A 16975-nucleotide genomic window follows, 5' to 3' on the forward strand; every position below is an offset into this window, starting at 1 on the left:
TTTTGAGGTTACTGTAAGTGTACATTTCTTCTTGTGTAATGATATAAAACCTCCATGTTCAAGATAACATGCGTAGGTCATCACAGATCTTCACAATTAGTCAACAACAACAAAAAATCCATATGTCTTTTCTTATCAATAGGTGAACGATAATGGCAAGGAGAAGTTATCAATATTTAAAAATGTATAGATTTGGTAGATATATTTTTTATGATTTTGACCTCCCCACAGTTGTGTAAACTCTAACATAGACAATTAGCTAGGAAGGTAACTCCAAACACCCTGTCAGTAGTAGCAGCTGTTTAGCAAATGAAGTGTAACAGTATAACTTTAGTCCGTCCCCTCGCCCATACCCGGGCTCGAACCAGGGACCCTCTGCACACAGACAACAGTCACCCACGAAGCATCGTTACCCATCGCTCCACAAAAGCCACGGCGGCCCTTGCAGAGCAAGGGGAACCACTACTTCAAGTTCTCAGCGCAAGTGACGTCACCGATTGAAACGCAATTAGCGCGCACCACCGCTAACTAGCTAGCCATTTCACATCTGTTACAGAAGCACAATGATAGCACATGAATCTGTTGTATAAATAAACAAAATATCTGACGTATTCCCATTTGAACTTTGCTATGCTTTTAAATGGTTGAAATGGTTGAAATGGTTGTGGCGGCAGGTAGCCTAGCGGTTAAGAGCGTTCAAATCCCTGAGCCGACTAGGTGAAAATCTGACGATGTGCTCTTGAGCCAGGCACTTAACCCTAATTGCTTCTATAAGTAGGTCTGGATAAGAGCGTCTGCTAAATGACTTAAAAGTCATGTAAAATGTTGAAAGCGCAGTGATAGACATTTGGGTGACAGCTAAATGAAGAATCTGACATTGTTTTTCACTGGAATTTGGTTGTGCTTTTAGATGCTTGAAAACATAGTGATAACACATTGACAATTCAACTAACTTTTGGGTGAATATAGGTTGTAATCTTAATGATCAACGTCTAAACCAAACATTACCCAATCATCCACGTTGAAATGAAGTGTTGTGCCCAGTGGGACTTTTAGAGCTTAGAAAGAGCTAGAGAGAGAGTTTGAGAGGAGAGAGACACTGGACCCTTGTGCCTTGTTAGTTGTTACTGTACCTGACAAAGGCAAAGGCCCATAAACAAATGGCAATATGGAGCACTACTGTGTACCTTTCTTTGCCAATGGGCCTTCCTCCCCACACAGACTGATGCCACTTCCACTCATCTCTCTCTCCCCTCTTCGGGAATTTGCGGTCATTTTGCAATCAGATCAACTTTAAATGTAGATACTTACAATAATCATCCCAAAGTAAAGTATACCAAACTATGAAGACATGAACATACTACAACCATGTGTGTTCCCTTCACTGTCATACAGTACAGTTCACTGAAGCGCAGCCAAGGAGAATGATTAATGACTCACATTTTCTCTTTTTTTAACAGAACATTATCAGATAATTGTGACAAAATGGAAGGGTGTGGGTTAAACAAGGAAGAGCTGGCATGGCACAATGGATGAGAGCACTAAATATAGCTGCTGCAGGGAAGTGGCCAAGTGGGATAAGGTACTGGTATATCCTGTTAAACTCAAACAGTGTGTGGTATTATCAGACCAACGGTCTGGGATCTTAAATCCATCCACCTTGATGCCAAAACACAAAGGTGGAACACAAGCTGCTTGGCTGAGCCCTGTGAATCCGAGACCCTCGTGGGAGCGGATGGGGAAAGCGGACGAGGTGAATAATTGCTTTATGACAATGACATGGGTGATAATGAAAAGAAGATATACGTCATCACAATAATCACAATGCTTCAGGGGTGATGTCATACAGAGCCCTTATGGTAGCAAACATCTCGCTTACTGCACAGTATGGAGGCTGTGTTGCAACGTCACACAAATTCCCCAGTGTTCAGGTGGAAGACCTCACAGTTATGGCCAATTACTGCTTAATATTTTGTTTATTTTGTCATTTGTATACCCAAGTTTTAACTGGCAAACCTCTTGTCAGTTGGAGAAAATACCAGATGACACTGAAGGTGCAGACTATAGGGCCACCTTCCAGTGTCTCCTAATACTTCAGAACTGTACACACAGCACAAAGCACTGGAGATGAGTCAAACACATAGGATGGGGCCAACAGGCTCAGCTCACCATGTTGAGCTGTCCAGCATAGATGATGTCACTCGCAGGCCGTTCTCGCCCCCTCCTCGCCACAGCCTCAGCAGTGGTGCAGGCAAGCTGAGTGGCGGCAGGATTTGTTTTTCTGGGCAGACTGCGAGGAGTCGGTTTATCGGTTGGGGATTATTATTTAACGGTGCTCCACATGGAGCCCTGCATCCCCGCTCCTGAGAGAGAAAGGTGTTAATTCCATTTCTCAATGTGGTTTTAGTTTGCCCCATCGCTGACATGCTTCTCAGCTCTAATGGGCACCAGTGACGGACAGCCCAAAGCTCGCACCACGTTCGGTGGGAGAGAGTGTGCAATTATGTGGATGGAAAATGCAAGGCAATTACCGAATTGAGCAATCCTTATATTTATATAATTGCATCCACTACCACACCCTTGGGAGAATATAAATAAATAGTGAGGTTAGTGAACAATGACATAGTAGAGCGTTTCGACATCATTAACAAATAACGGCATTAACAAATAAGGCATGAAACAACTTAGCATACAGAGTGCTGTGGATGAAAACTGAGGGACTCCTATTTAGCAACGGCAAACAAACAATTGCCTCATAGATGTAGATCAAGTCAATCCTTTTAGTTTGGCATCAGTTCTCTCAGATGTTCTTTCAGTCTGCTGTCTGGCAAGGTGAAGGTAAGAGAGGAAGATTGGCTTTTACTTAGCAGATCAGCAGTCCAACAATCCTCCCATCCACCCTGTGTGTAGTGGGACTGGACAGAGAGTACACTTTAAACTGAATGGGTGGACAACTTAATCTTGTTTCATCATAGAAGGCATGTGAACAGTCAGTATATCAGCTATGCTGGCCAACAGACCACCATTCACATTTTTGAATTGCACAACACACTAGAAAACACATTTGATTCAATGTAATAATCCATCAACTAACGATTATATGAGAATGCATCTAAGTGTAAACCAGGCCCAAGTATGAAGGCATTCTGGGCCAGCAGCTGGGTGGGTTTCAGCAGCTAAGCGGTTCTGCTCTGGTCTGCTGAGATCCTGCTAATGACCATCCATGTGGACTCCATTTCCTTCCTGTCCCCAGCCCGCCCACCTATTTATCCTGACACACACACACACACACACACACACAAACACACACACACACACACACACATACACACACACACACACACACACACACACACACACACACACACACACACACACACACACACACACACACACACACACACACACACACACACACACACACACACACACACACAGAGAGAGAATGATATGGTGAGAGACTTGTCGTTTTTCTCTCATACGCTTTTAAACAGCAGATCGGAGTTCCCAGTAGGTTAGAGGGCAACAAACTTCAAATGCCTGGACAACAACCGACAACAGTGCTTTCCCCGTCATTTGCTAGGAAAACACTTCCCGTCGTGGGCTCCCCGCCCCCAGCCTGCGTTCCCCCACTGTAAATCATGATGAAATGGCTTGCAGGTGTCAGGATTAAAGAATAGTCACACAGGACCTCCAGCCCCAGCTGGGTCCCTCCCTTTGCCAGGTCTTCTGTTGCTATTTGTTTTTGTGAGATCCTCTTGTATAGTACCAGGGACCGGCACCGAGGAAGGCAGGGCCGGTTGGGGGACGGGGGGCTCTGGGCCTGCTCTGAGTTATGCACTCAGTTAGCCCAGTGAGTACGAGAGCAGATGTCCCTCCTGCCCTCTCAGGGTGTTTAGCATACCTGCCTCCTCCAGTTAAACAACATAACCTTCACACATCTCTGGCTGTATGAGCCAACACCGGCCCCGTGCCAGAGGCTCTGGGATCAATAAATCCTCCTGTCAGCAGCCATGAGCAGCACAGAGAGAGGAGCTACTCAAAGAAGAGGATGCTTCAGAAATGTTATTTTATGTGACTGCGGTGTAAACTGTGGAAACTGTAAAACTGACAGCACAGCGCTAACAACACGCTCAAAGTATAAACCCAAATGAATCAACTTTAAAGCTATGTGTCTATAGGCTGAGCAAATCCTTCTGATAGTTTCACTCAGGGGTGATCCCAGATGGGCTGGTACATTCATAGCCTAGTGGGCCTCTCTAACTTGGCATTATTGCACAAAATGAGAATTATCTGGCTAATAAAGGGCTAACAATAGGCCACGTGGGGGCCACGAGGAAAAAAATGGCCGGTGTGTTAAAAATGCCAGAGATGATATCTGGTCCCAGTCTGCCCCTGGTTTCACTCTGTTAAATCGACCAATTTCCCCTAATATCATTTCCAAGAAACAGAGAGAAAGGGAAGAAAAAGAGAGAACACCATTTTCTCTCTCCAATCTTTCTCTGAAGAACCTGGTTACCTGATTACCTGCTCTTTAAGTAGTTAAGTTCCTCCCCTGTGTTGTGCTGACTGGGCTGTTGTGAGAGAAGAGTGAGTGGTTCTGCCAGCTCTGTTCGCCAGCTGAGGAGAAACCACAGTATTAACCAAAGACAGCTTTGACAGTGTGGGAGCAGCCTCCATGGAAAGATGCAGTCCCTGGGCATTCTGAAGTGGTCCAGAAACCTTCTCACTGAAATTATCACTGACACATTGGTGAGTCTGCAGCTAAGGGCTGGAGAGAATATGGAGATATGTTGATATATTGAGAGGGACTCTCAACTACTGAGCCCATTACTGTGAACCATCTATAATACTACACACTGTAGCTATGGGCTATATCCTATATCTTGTGAAATGTCATATAATCTTTAGGTCTTTAACATCCTGCACCTGTCAAAAGACAGTATTATATTGGATTGTACAATACGGTCTGCGAGGAGCATGCCATGTTAAAATATAACAACTTTAATAATTCTTAGCGATTTAAAGGAACACTGCCTTCAAACCCCCCTCTACCACAAGGCTGGGGGAAACTCAATGGTTTGGTGGGAAGTTGGGTTAGTTTACAAGTGCTTCAGTGAAAGGGGACCCCACAGAGCAGGCTTTATACAGCCAGCGTTATTTCACAGAACACAATCTCTTGGACCACTTGTACCCCCTTCTTGCGCTAAAGAGGAGAGCCAGTCGGGGGGAGGGGGAAGAAGAAAGCCCTCATGTGGCTGATTTGATAATGACCGTTCTGTTGAGAGCAGATTGATAGACGCTGTCAGAGAAACATAAGAACTCTCGAGAGCGTTGTCAGGGGCCTGCGCGAGCCGAAAGCCATAAGAGACGTGTGTAGCTCCTGCCAAAGGATGTGCACCAGTCCCCATCCACTGCCAGACGGGAAGAGGAGACCCACTCAGGTTGAATGGAGCGAGCCGCTGCTCAGCAGCAGATGTAAGGGTGGATTGTTCCCAGTAGAAATATTAATCCAGAAGGGTTTGAAGATTATGTCGTGTCGTTAAACGCATTTCAATAATTGTCAGAGTTGACATATTTATTTTGTTGAAAGGAGGAAGAGGAAGAGACATCTCTCCGGAAGATAAAACAAACCCCCTGAGACCTCACAGTGTAACACCATCTGAGACTGTTGTTCCTGTGCAACATCTGAGAGACACACTGTCTCTTCACACACAGAGACGGGAGATCAGTTGGTATGGTAGATGGCCTGTCTATGTCTTATGAGGGCTCTATTTCTCTGGGAGCCCACTGTATATCTGCAAGAAGTGAAAACGATATCAGAGGGTGGATACCTGCCTGCGGAGGCACCCCATGCTGCATGTAAAACATGTCAGAGAGGAGTGGAGCCCTCCCCTCTCCTTCCTTCCATCATCCCTCGCTCTGATCTGCTCTCCTCCTCCACAAACTCTGCTTTCTATTAGACAGCACTGTGGCACCTGTAGGGGCTCAGGCAGGGAGGTACAAACATGACCATCTGCAGCTCTGTGAGCGTTTGCCAGAGTGTGATACATTCTCCATTGGTCACGGTCCTCTGTGTAATTCTGTTTTGTTTTGTGCTGGCGAAGAACAAAGAAGAACAGGAAGACAAACAGCCTTTATGAATTTAGTTAAGTGGATGGGTGGATGACACTCCACCCATCATACGATTGAATCATAGGGCCGCCCTCCATAACAGGAAGACAGCACTTTCTTTCTGCCCCCTTTACCTTTCCATTTCATACTGTGATTATGTCACCAGAGATTGTTTATAGATAAAGGGATAGTTATTCTGGATTTTAACCATATGTTTATGGGTGGAGAATTCCATGTAATCATTTCCCATAGGATTTTGTTTGTGAGCCATTTCTAGACGTATATATAACATACATCTCAAAACCCACCAGTAAACAATGGATCCAATAACAACAGCAGGAGAGTTTTACTCACAGTTACACTGTATGTACACTATATATACAAAAGTATGTGGACAACCATTCAAATGAATGGGTTATGCTATTGTTGTTGTTGACAGGTGTATAAAATCTAGCACACAGCCATGCAATCTCCATAGAGAAACATTGTCAGTAGAACATGCACAGAGCCCTGACCGCAACACCATCAAACACCTTTGGGATGATGAATTGGACGGCCGACTGCGAGCCAGGCCTAATCGCCCAACATCAGTGCCCGACCTCACTAATGGTCTTGTGGCTGAATGGAAGCAAGTTATAGCAGTAAAGGGGGGCACCAACTCTGAGGAGTATTTCTGTCTGTAATAAAGCCCTTTTGTGGTCCTGGCTCCCAAGTGGGTGGGCCTGTGCCCTTTCCAGGCCCACCCATGGCTGCTTCCCTGCCCAGTCATGTGAAACCCATAGATTAGAGCCAAATTTATTTATTTCAACTGACTGATTTCCTTCTTCAAGTAAAATCTTTGAGATTGTTGCATGTTGCGTTTATATTTTTGTTCAGTATATGTTTGTATGTAACACTAGAGGAGGATGAGTGTGTAAGGTTCATTTAAGACCATCCCTGCCTCATCCTGTCTGCTGTAAAATATCTAATACAGGAACAGGAGACTGATCCCTCTGACTGGGCCATGGATACGGGAGTCTATACTATCCTGTAACACACTCACACTGCACAGTCACATGGCCCATGTTCCTGAACATGATTAAGGTGGCCAATCCAGACTCTCTCACCATTAAAAAGGGATTGGATTTCATGAGATTTTGACTAATAATAGAACCAAATCCTAATGACAATAGCAGCAACCCAGGCTGTAAATGGATATGAAGCAGTCCCAGTGCAGCACAGTGAGAGCAGGGCCACACACTACAGTACTGCTCTCTCCTGTCACAACCAGTGGGAGGCTTCCTGACATTACACTCAGGTACATTATGTCTTTCCTCAACCTCAACAACTTGTAGGATATCTTGTGTGGCAGTCGTACGAGGCACACAAGACCATCAAGAGGACTGTGAGAGGCTACAAAAAGAGATATCAGACAGAGATGTAACACTCAGTCGTTCAGAAACTTGATCAGAAAAGTGCTGACTAAGCATCATTTGTGAATAATATTAACGCTGACAGCCTGGAGCAGCTTAAGACAATTAACGTTTGGAATTGGACAGTGTCTTCCTCCTCATTGAACACAGATGTTTTGTTTTGGGGACGGAGAGATGGGACTGGAGTGAGAAAAAAAGAAGGGGGCTTCCTGTTTCCCCTGACAGATTCAGTTTGTATCAAACAAACAAACAAACAAAGAAAACAAACAGGGAAAAGCCTCCCACTCTCACTGTGTCTCCTCTGACGGATCACACCCTTCTGAAGCCGCCCCGCAGAGCCAGAACCATGCTGCAGACACAGCACTCCAACACACTCCCTGCAGCAATCAAAAACACCAGGCCCCAGGGCTCAGAATGAGCTTGGCGTGGACACAACATTACAGCATATAAACAAGCCTGCAGTTCCATATAGAGGCCCTGTAATTGTTATGAGCTGGGCTAAGGAGGATTGCCTCTTTTTTACAGCAGGGTTTTACTACTGTTGTAAGACACAGTGCCCAGATCAGAACTTTATTACACAATGCAGACTTCATAGAATACAAGACATTCTCACCAAAATGCATACAGTACAGAACCCCTCTCCACCTTCCCCAGCAACACCCCCTCATCTGTAGCCTACTCCATGACTGCAGCTTATGTTCGTCATGAGAGAAGAACTGTCCTTCAGATTTGATCTAAAAACCCCTTTCAACTCCCTGCCCTCATCCAACTTTTACACCTGCAACATTAAAAAGAATGTGGGAAATGATATTTGACATTTCAGAGGTTGTATTTCATGACCCTTTAAATGAAGTTAGTGCTCTCAATGTGTAATGTCTGGCACCATTCCCTGAGTTGCTGCTAATTTACACTCCTGGTGCTTGTCAATTGGTGCGTTCACAAATCAGGAGGCATGATTTCAGTTAAAAATAATGAAAATAATGAAAAACAGAATTACATTGTATTCATCACGCCTCTTTGCTGACAACTTTAGATTGACGTCACATGTAAATGCCCCAGCCAAGAAGTTATTACTTAAAACTGGTGTTCTACATCTTGAATGCCATAACTGACATCATCCAGTCATCAGAGCCTCATGACAACCTCTCTAATGCCATCTACCAGGCTACTAGCAAATATACCGAGACAACCAATGTTCTATCTGTCACTTTGAATGGAAACATGCTCACTTTGTACCACTATAAGACACCACATGAATTAAGTAACGATGTTACACAACGTCAGAGTTAGCAGTCTCATGCACCAGGATACAGTACAACTCCTCTAATAAGCCAGGCAGCTGGACTTGTGTAATGTGTTGGGAGGTTACCACGTAATATAACTCCATTAGATATTAATAGGTGAGACAGAAAATATAGGCCTACTAATCATAATTAATGCACTTGGTATAGCTGATGAGCAGAAATTAAGGAGGCAAAAAGGGTATTGAGTAAAAAAAAAAGAAAAGTTGGACAAAAGCAAATTGTTATTGTTACATTAATTTGGATACAAGAATGAGAATTTTCCTCCTCATTATGGCCAAGCTGCTGGACAAGACTCTGGTTTCTCTCCCCTACCGTGCCCTGGCACTCCCGCAGCATCCCCACGGAGACGGCTTCCTCGCCGTGATGAGCTTTTGACAGGCCTCTAAACGGCCCGCTTAATGCCGTGCCAGCCCAGACATGGGGCGGCTGGGACGCTGGCAGCTTCTTGGCCCTCTCCGCGCACCATGGGCCTCGGCCCATCTAGACCCTCTTTTCTCTGCTTTTCTTTCTGCAGCCTCATGATTGTTATGCAAAGTTCTCCAAGCAACAGTTGTTGGAGTCTGCTTAGCCACAGATGTAGACAGGGATTTCAGACTGTTTCCCCTCTTGGTAGATTTGTAGACGTAGATCTGGGCTGATTGTTGGTGTTATCTGGACTAAGCAGATGCTGGGCTGTGGCCCAATGGGCCACACATGAGGGACATCCACCACACCTCAGAACAGCAGGTTCTGGAATTAAACACAAATATGTCAGCTAAGGACTGAAAATGAAAGCTGACAGCTGTTCAGTCGGATCCTTTCAGAAATGGTGACACTTGTTGCGTACTTTCGTTATGATGAGGTGTCTTCATAGCCGAGGCCTTGCCGGTGTGCTTGCTTTCCAACTCATACAAACAACACTGACTGTATGTTCATGAGAGCAGTTGCATGAAAACAGAACCTAGTTATTTTCTGCATGTATATCATTATCGTCAACTGGCCAATAAAAACCTTCCTATGTTTATCCAAAGTTTACTGTATGTTGGTGGTCTGTCCAGGTTCCAGGTACCGTAAGGAAGGGCACAAAGTGGTGCTACTGCCATCTAGTGTTAGACTGTGGAAGCTACATACTGTAGGTAACACGTCTGTAGTCCCATCTGCTGGAGGAAGCTTGAAAACGTCATAGTAATTCATTACAGCCATGTAATGTTTATTTCCCCCCATATGTGGTCAGGGATACAGCTACTGTAAGATAAATATTTTTGTTAGGGAAACTAACGTGACGTATTCTTGTAGGCCACAGGAGTGCAGAGCCTGGCATACTGTATTCCACATGGAACCTCGGTAGGATACAGTTCTGCATGCAATGTGTGACCTGGACATACAGTACAGTAGCCTATATCTTGACATATATCACTCAGAATGCTATGCTGGCAAAGCACTATATTAAAGATATCAAATGCTACTACTCATGGCCATAACTTGTCCATGTCACAATCAGTTCTATCTAAATAATGTTTCTATGGTTAAGTGTTATTTTTGCACCACCTTTTCAATTTATCCCTGCCTGTGCAAGGGCCTTCTCTAATGAATCTACACCTTCAGAAAATATTCACATCCCTTGACTTTTTTCACATTTCGTTGTGTTACATCCTACATTTAAAATGGATTAAATTGAGATTTTCTGTCACTAGCCCATCATTTCAAAGTGGAATTGTTTTTGAAAATGTTTACAAATGAATACTAAATAAAAAGCTGAAATGTATTGAGTCCAGAAGTATTCAACCCATTATGGCAAGCCTAAATGAGTTCAGGAGTAAAAATGTGCTTAACAAGACACATAAAAGTTGCATGGAATCACTCAGTGTGCAATAATAGTGGTTAACATGATTTTTGAATGACTACCTCATCTCTGTACCCCACACATATATATAAGGTCCCTCAGTCGAGCAGTGAATTTCAGACACAGATTCAACCACAAAGACCGGGGAGGTTTTCCAATGCCTCACTAAGAAGGGCACCTACTGGTAGAAGGGTAAAAAATAAAAATAAACTTTGAGCATGGTGAAGCTATACATTTTGGATGGTGTATTAATACACCCAGTCACTACAAAGATACATTCGTCCTTCCTAACTCAGTTGCAGGAGAGGAAGGAAACCGCTCAGGGATGTCACCATGAGGCTAATGGTGAATTTAAAACAGTTATAGAGATTAGTAAACTGAGGATGGATCATCAACATTGTAGTTACTCCACAATACTAACCTAATTGACAAAGTGAAAAGAAGGAAGACTGTACAGAATACAAATATAAAATAATAGAGCTACGCACAAGCAAAATACTAGAGGAAAGCCTAGTTCAGTCTCCTTTCCAACAGACACGGAGAGACAAATTCACCTTTCAGCAGGACAATAACCTAAAATACAAGACCAAATAAACACTGAAATTGCTTACCAAGACAACATTGAATGTTCCTGAATGGCCTAGTTACAGTTTTGACTTAAATTGGCTTGAACTTCTATGACAAGATTTAAAAATGATCAACAACCAACTTGACAGATGTTGAAGAATTTAAAAAAGAATAATGTGCAAATATTGTACAATCCAGGTGTGCAAAGGTCTTAGAGACTTACCCAGAAAGACTGCCAAAGGTGATTATAACATGTACTTAGTCAGGGGTGTGAATACTTATGTCATTTAGATATTTCTGTATTTAATTTTCAATCAATTTGCAAACATTCTAAAAACATGTTTTCACTTTGTCATTATGGAGTATTGTGCGGAGATGGGTGAGCGAAAAATCTATTTAATACATTTTCAATTCAGGCTGTAACAACAAAATGTGGAATAAGGGGTATGAATACTTTCTGAAGGCACTGTATCACAATATGACAAAGAAAATGTACACAACCAAGCCTTTCGCTGTCTTCATACAAACCAGACATTAAAATCAACTTCAACTCATGGAAAAGTAAATGATGGTGTTCATCTAAAAATACCAGATAGCAGCATTTTGAAGGGGATGTTTACTTCATGCATGATGAGACCCAGTTCCAGACAGCTGTAGTGAATCTCTAATGCACTGTTTTAATAGGAGTAACACCAGCCAGGGAATTCAGTGATCTTATCTGCATATGGTGTTGATGATGGGGCAGCTGCACACACTTTCAGAACTGTTGAGGCCACGTGCGATGTCTCTTCTGGAAGACATCAGGCATGACATAAACAACCCTTTTCCTTACTGCCTTCTGTCTCACACAACTTTCTCACAAAAAAAAAACCTGAGACAGAGGCTTGAGAAACCCACTGTTGTCTTGTTAAAGTTATGAGTAACCTGTTCTCATTGGACAGAACAGACTAGACTAGTGAATAGCAGTGGAAGTGGGTAAAATAATACTGAATATCTGCACTTACAACCATGAGAGAACACAGCAGGATACCAGTTCAATAGCACCCACTCCCTGAAAACAATTTTCTCTGTGTTATCAAAACACTAACCATTTTCTGACCTGCTTTGACGTATGTCTTCCACGCATCAGGATTGATTGTGAAAACAGATTTCTGGTGAATACCATTGGTTGAAAAAAGCTCTACATCATAAATAGAAAATTAGACTGAAATGTACAATTGATCAACAATACACATATCAAAATACCAATGAATGAAACAAACAAACCTGGAACACATGGTCCTAGTAAGAGGAGGCAGAGCTGGTTGTAATTTGGGAAGGGGAAGATAAACTACCATTACAAAGCTGCTGACTGCTGCATTATTTCATATCCTTTGTGCTTTGAGAAACATTTTAAAAAACATAAGAGGTGAGAGAATTGAAAAAAATTGTATGACCTCAGACTTCGTAACATGGCAAATGTAAAATAATGCAATCCTTTAACTGAGATTGAGTTTAATGCCAGTCTATACATCACTGTTCACTGTACGGGCAAGCTGGCTGCTCTTTGAACAGGCAGTTTTAAAATCATATGTCATTTCCCCTTCCCAAGTCCAAATTATTCCAGCTCCCCAGAGATGTGTGATTTCAGACACACAGTTGGAGCAAATCACTTGCAGACTAGCTGAGCAGATTATTAATCTGAGGTAAAACGTGTGGGATTCACCACAACTATAAGCAACCTCCCAAACGAACAACTTAAAGGCTCTGGCCATAGAACGCATGCTTGGTTCCAGCTCAATGTACTTGTGAGTGATAGCGCAGGCCAGAAACCATGGAGCAAAGCTGTAGGAAAAATGCAACCCCGTAATTGGTAACAGTCTCCACATTTATGTAAGCAAGGTAGGCTTAATTAATACCAGTACGAGGAAGATCCTCTCCTGAGCTCGCTGACATATTTATTATTGGACGTCGGAGCAGAGCTTTCTGGAGTCCATCAGACCTGTGTCTAAACACACAGCAGCCAGATGGTGTTTTTTTCTATAGCAGCTCCCACCAATGGCTCAGCAGCAATTACCAGGGGTTATCAAAGGGCATCAACCATGGAGCTCAGACAGACCAACATGAATTCTCCCTCATTTCCCCTGAGCTCACCTCAATCACTTCTCTTTCTCCTCATTAAAATTCCTGAATCATAATAAAGTTAAAATGGGTCTGTATAACTACTAGGGAGGATTGGACTGTAGGTGATGGGAATGGATGTTTGGGAAGAGTTTTTAATGTTGCTGGCACTCCTTATCAGCATTAGTAAGAAAAAATCTGAAAAATGGTATGTCAGTCTGCTGCCATCCCATCATACCCTGCCACTCCGGGAAGTAAGATGAGCCAAATGCAAGCCAGATGTATTTCAGCCATTGGGCCAGATTCCATCAAGCTGCAATATTTCACTAGACCATATATTAATCTTCTAAAGCGTGTCACAGATTTCTCCACTGATAACATCACAGGGTTTAAATGACAGCGGAGTCATAGCTCTCATCAAACTGTGGCAGGGTTAAGAAAACATTCTGCTGGAAAATGTCAGCACGCTGCTCCGTCTTAGACCGCAATTAACCACTACCACCTTTATTTTCAGAGCTCACAGAACTTAGGGCTATGATGATTTGTTCCCATTTCAATAATATGATCAACCAAAATATGGTAAGAACAGATTTTTATTTTCAATCAGAAACACTTTACAAAAAGATCATACAAAAAATATTTTCTTTATATTTCTCACATGCATACGGTCAATACTTTTGTCTTTTGGAAATGCAACCACCATGGGAGTCAACAATACCAGACAATACTGTAGCAGCCTCATCACACAACTGATCTTTTACTCTCTGACAACATGGTGAGATAGCATACCTAATGCTCCCTGCAAGAGGCTAACACATCACCCAACGGGAGGCCTAAGGTTCTGTGGCAGCTCTGATAAACTGGACAGGATGCTGACTGGGTGACAACTCAGTGAATTACTGATGGTGAACCAAGACCCACACAATTCACCTCCCTGGATAGACAAGACAGGGACACCCACTGTGCCTTCAAAACCACCCGATGCCCATGACCCTTTCCATCTCCTCAGGCAGGCCTCTCGTCTTTGAATTGCCAATCCCCTTCCTTCCATAGGCCCTGATGCAGGGCACAGAGACTGTTGTCTCAGAGGTCAGGGGTCACCTGAGTTTCCTTGCTGCGGCCCCCCCCGGATTAGTCTTCCTCTGAGGAAAGCTGGGCTACGTTGTCATGAACCTCCCTGTAGGCGCCCAGCGGGCCCCCTTCCACAACATAGCTCCCAGTGCTGAACCTCAGTCCCTCAGACAGCTTCTGGGCTGCCAGCTTGGCCTGCAAATCCTGAGGGAAACACACAATACAGGAGAGATGCTGACATTGATAGGGTAATTAACCTGAAAAAATGAGCAAGTGCTTAGCAGTAAGTATTAGGCTGCTATACTATACCATGAATGGAAGTAGCATAGGGAGTGTTCATCATTAGATGAGCAGTGTTTTTGTGGTGATAATGGAATAGGTAGGTAGACGTTGCCTCAACACTTATAACACATTTAATTCCCTCATGTAATCTGATCGTACATCTGATCAGGAGTAACTGTTACCTTGAGCAGTGAGCATTTTGGTGTTGTTGGACAGACCTTAATGTTCCTCTGTTGTGTCAGACAGACCCAGGGGCCACTCACCTGGTGTTTCCTGGTCTGCTCGAGTAGCAGGTCAGCTGACTGCTCCAGTGTCAGCAGCTGGGCAGGGCTGTAGTGGAGCAGTGGCAGCCTGGCCGCAGTGACGTCGTCAATGTGCTTCCTGTCTCGCTCCCTCCTGGCCTCAACGGAGAGCACTGGTGATGGTAATAAGCCTCCAGGGGATTGGCTGGGTGACAGAGACCCTGACGAGGAGCCATCTGTGTTGTGGGCAAACCTGCAAACATTACAGGAAGAGTTAATATAAGAGTTAGTAGGTGGGAATACAAGTGCATTGCCATAACTAAAGGCAGCATCACTGAACTATACAGTATTCTTAAATACTTTCATACAAAGTGGACATACAGATTAGGCTTATACTGCTGTCTCCTCATAGCCGGGTCCTTCTCAGTCCTCGCCAGGACTTCTATGTAGTGTAGTTTCTTCTGTGGCTGCCTTCCAAGGAAGAGGTTTCTAGTAGCAGGTCTGTTGAATGTGTCTTTAGGGGATCCACTCGAGCCAGTTGAGTGGTCAGACAGAGTGACCCTCTGCAAGGCCTCCGCTAGGTCGCTCTCTTTTGTCCTGTCAGAGTCTAGAGAGGCCCCTGCATCACCACCAGCCTGGGCCACCTCCATGGTTTCAGCAGCAAATATTTTGGACACACTGTCTTCTTGCAACGTGTCAACTATTTTGATCTCCTGAACATTAGGTGACAGAGGTGAGACGTCCAATTCTTGGACATTTCCAGGAGCTGTGTCCCCAGCTTGTCTCCTATGTTGGGAAGTTTCTGGTTTATTCTGGCTACCACGTCAAAGTCTGCTGGTATTTAGACTGCAGCTCTGTCCTGACAGATGACAGCATATCTTGCTTCATCTCCTCTTCTTCATTGTGGGCAAGAGCAAGGCATAATCTCTCAGCAAAGTCTGAGATCTTCTTCCCTTTGTCTGGAAGGGTCTGTATGAACCCCCTGTTGATAACAACATATCAAATCAGTCTGTCAACAAGAAATAACGAATAACTAACCACTGCTTTCAGCTCAACTTTAAGAAAATGTAGTTTGCAGTGATAGTAAAAACAAAGGAATGTCAGGTTCAGGGTAAAACGCATTTCCCTAGTTGAAGTAACATCAGCTAGCCTACATTGAGGCGGATAGCATATACACACATGCGCCAAAACTGGCACCACTGTCTAGCCAACAGCTGGAAGTTTCTAGAAGAATGTAATGTTGTTGTAGCAGCTAATTAATCATTTGAGTAAGCTTCTGTCAGATGAATGATATGAAGTTACATACTTGTTAGATAATAGTTTATCTTGGCGTGACAGTAATTCACCAAGTTCTTCTTTGCTCTTGGTTTTGAGAACCCCCACTTGACCCTGGCGTTCTGTTAGCTAGCTAGTAGCTACTAGTCTAAAACCCGCCCAAATAAGTTTACCGAATAACTCAAATTACCCTATAAAAACATGACTTTGTTAGTCCATTAGCGTTACACTTAACGGGATTATGTTGTTCAATAAAATATACTTTCATCTTCAGCTGTCAGATTGAATTTGTATTTTGGTTGCTACGTAGCCGGCGCGCTTTCATTGTAACCGGAAGTACGTTACCTTCAATATTCTTCTTCTTTTGCTTTAGGATTTGGTTGGCGGATCGCGTCCAACTTTAGGTGCATACACCGCCACCTACTGTACTGGTGTGTGAAGCCATTCACCGCCTACCGACAAATTATTGATACGGTAATTCAAAATTGGGAAAAATTAAAATTGCCCTGTCAACTATTTGCCCTCTATAAAAATAGAAAAAAACACACCACCCCATTCCAATTTTTAAACCTATCTAATCATATTACACTTCCTAACTTGACATTGTCGGGAAAAGACATCAAAACTCAGCAAGACAGACAAGTACCGACAATTATTTATTTAGCCAGGTAGGCATGTTGAGAACAAGTTCTCATTTACAACTGCGACCTGGCCAAGAATAAAGCAAAGCAGTTTGACACAACACAGAGTTACACATGGAATAAACAAAACATAGTCAATAATACA

At 43.5% G+C, this 16975-nt stretch overlaps 1 protein-coding gene across 1 annotated transcript; it reads right to left on the bottom strand.

Annotated features, from left to right (window-relative positions):
• Window positions 1–13896: 13896 nt before the first annotated feature.
• LOC110506100 (DNA-directed RNA polymerase II subunit GRINL1A) lies at window positions 13897–16793 on the bottom strand. Its single transcript, XM_036964365.2, is given in 6 exon segments — window positions 13897–14594; window positions 14936–15167; window positions 15296–15739; window positions 15741–15896; window positions 16221–16311; window positions 16787–16793. Coding segments are annotated over 6 exon segments (1074 nt in total). The 3' UTR covers window positions 13897–14450.
• Window positions 16794–16975: the final 182 nt, after the last annotated feature.

Source organism: Oncorhynchus mykiss, chromosome 26 (assembly GCF_057628025.1).
Source record: "Oncorhynchus mykiss isolate SJ-2025 chromosome 26, ASM5762802v1, whole genome shotgun sequence".
NCBI classification, from domain to species: Eukaryota; Metazoa; Chordata; class Actinopteri; order Salmoniformes; family Salmonidae; genus Oncorhynchus; species Oncorhynchus mykiss.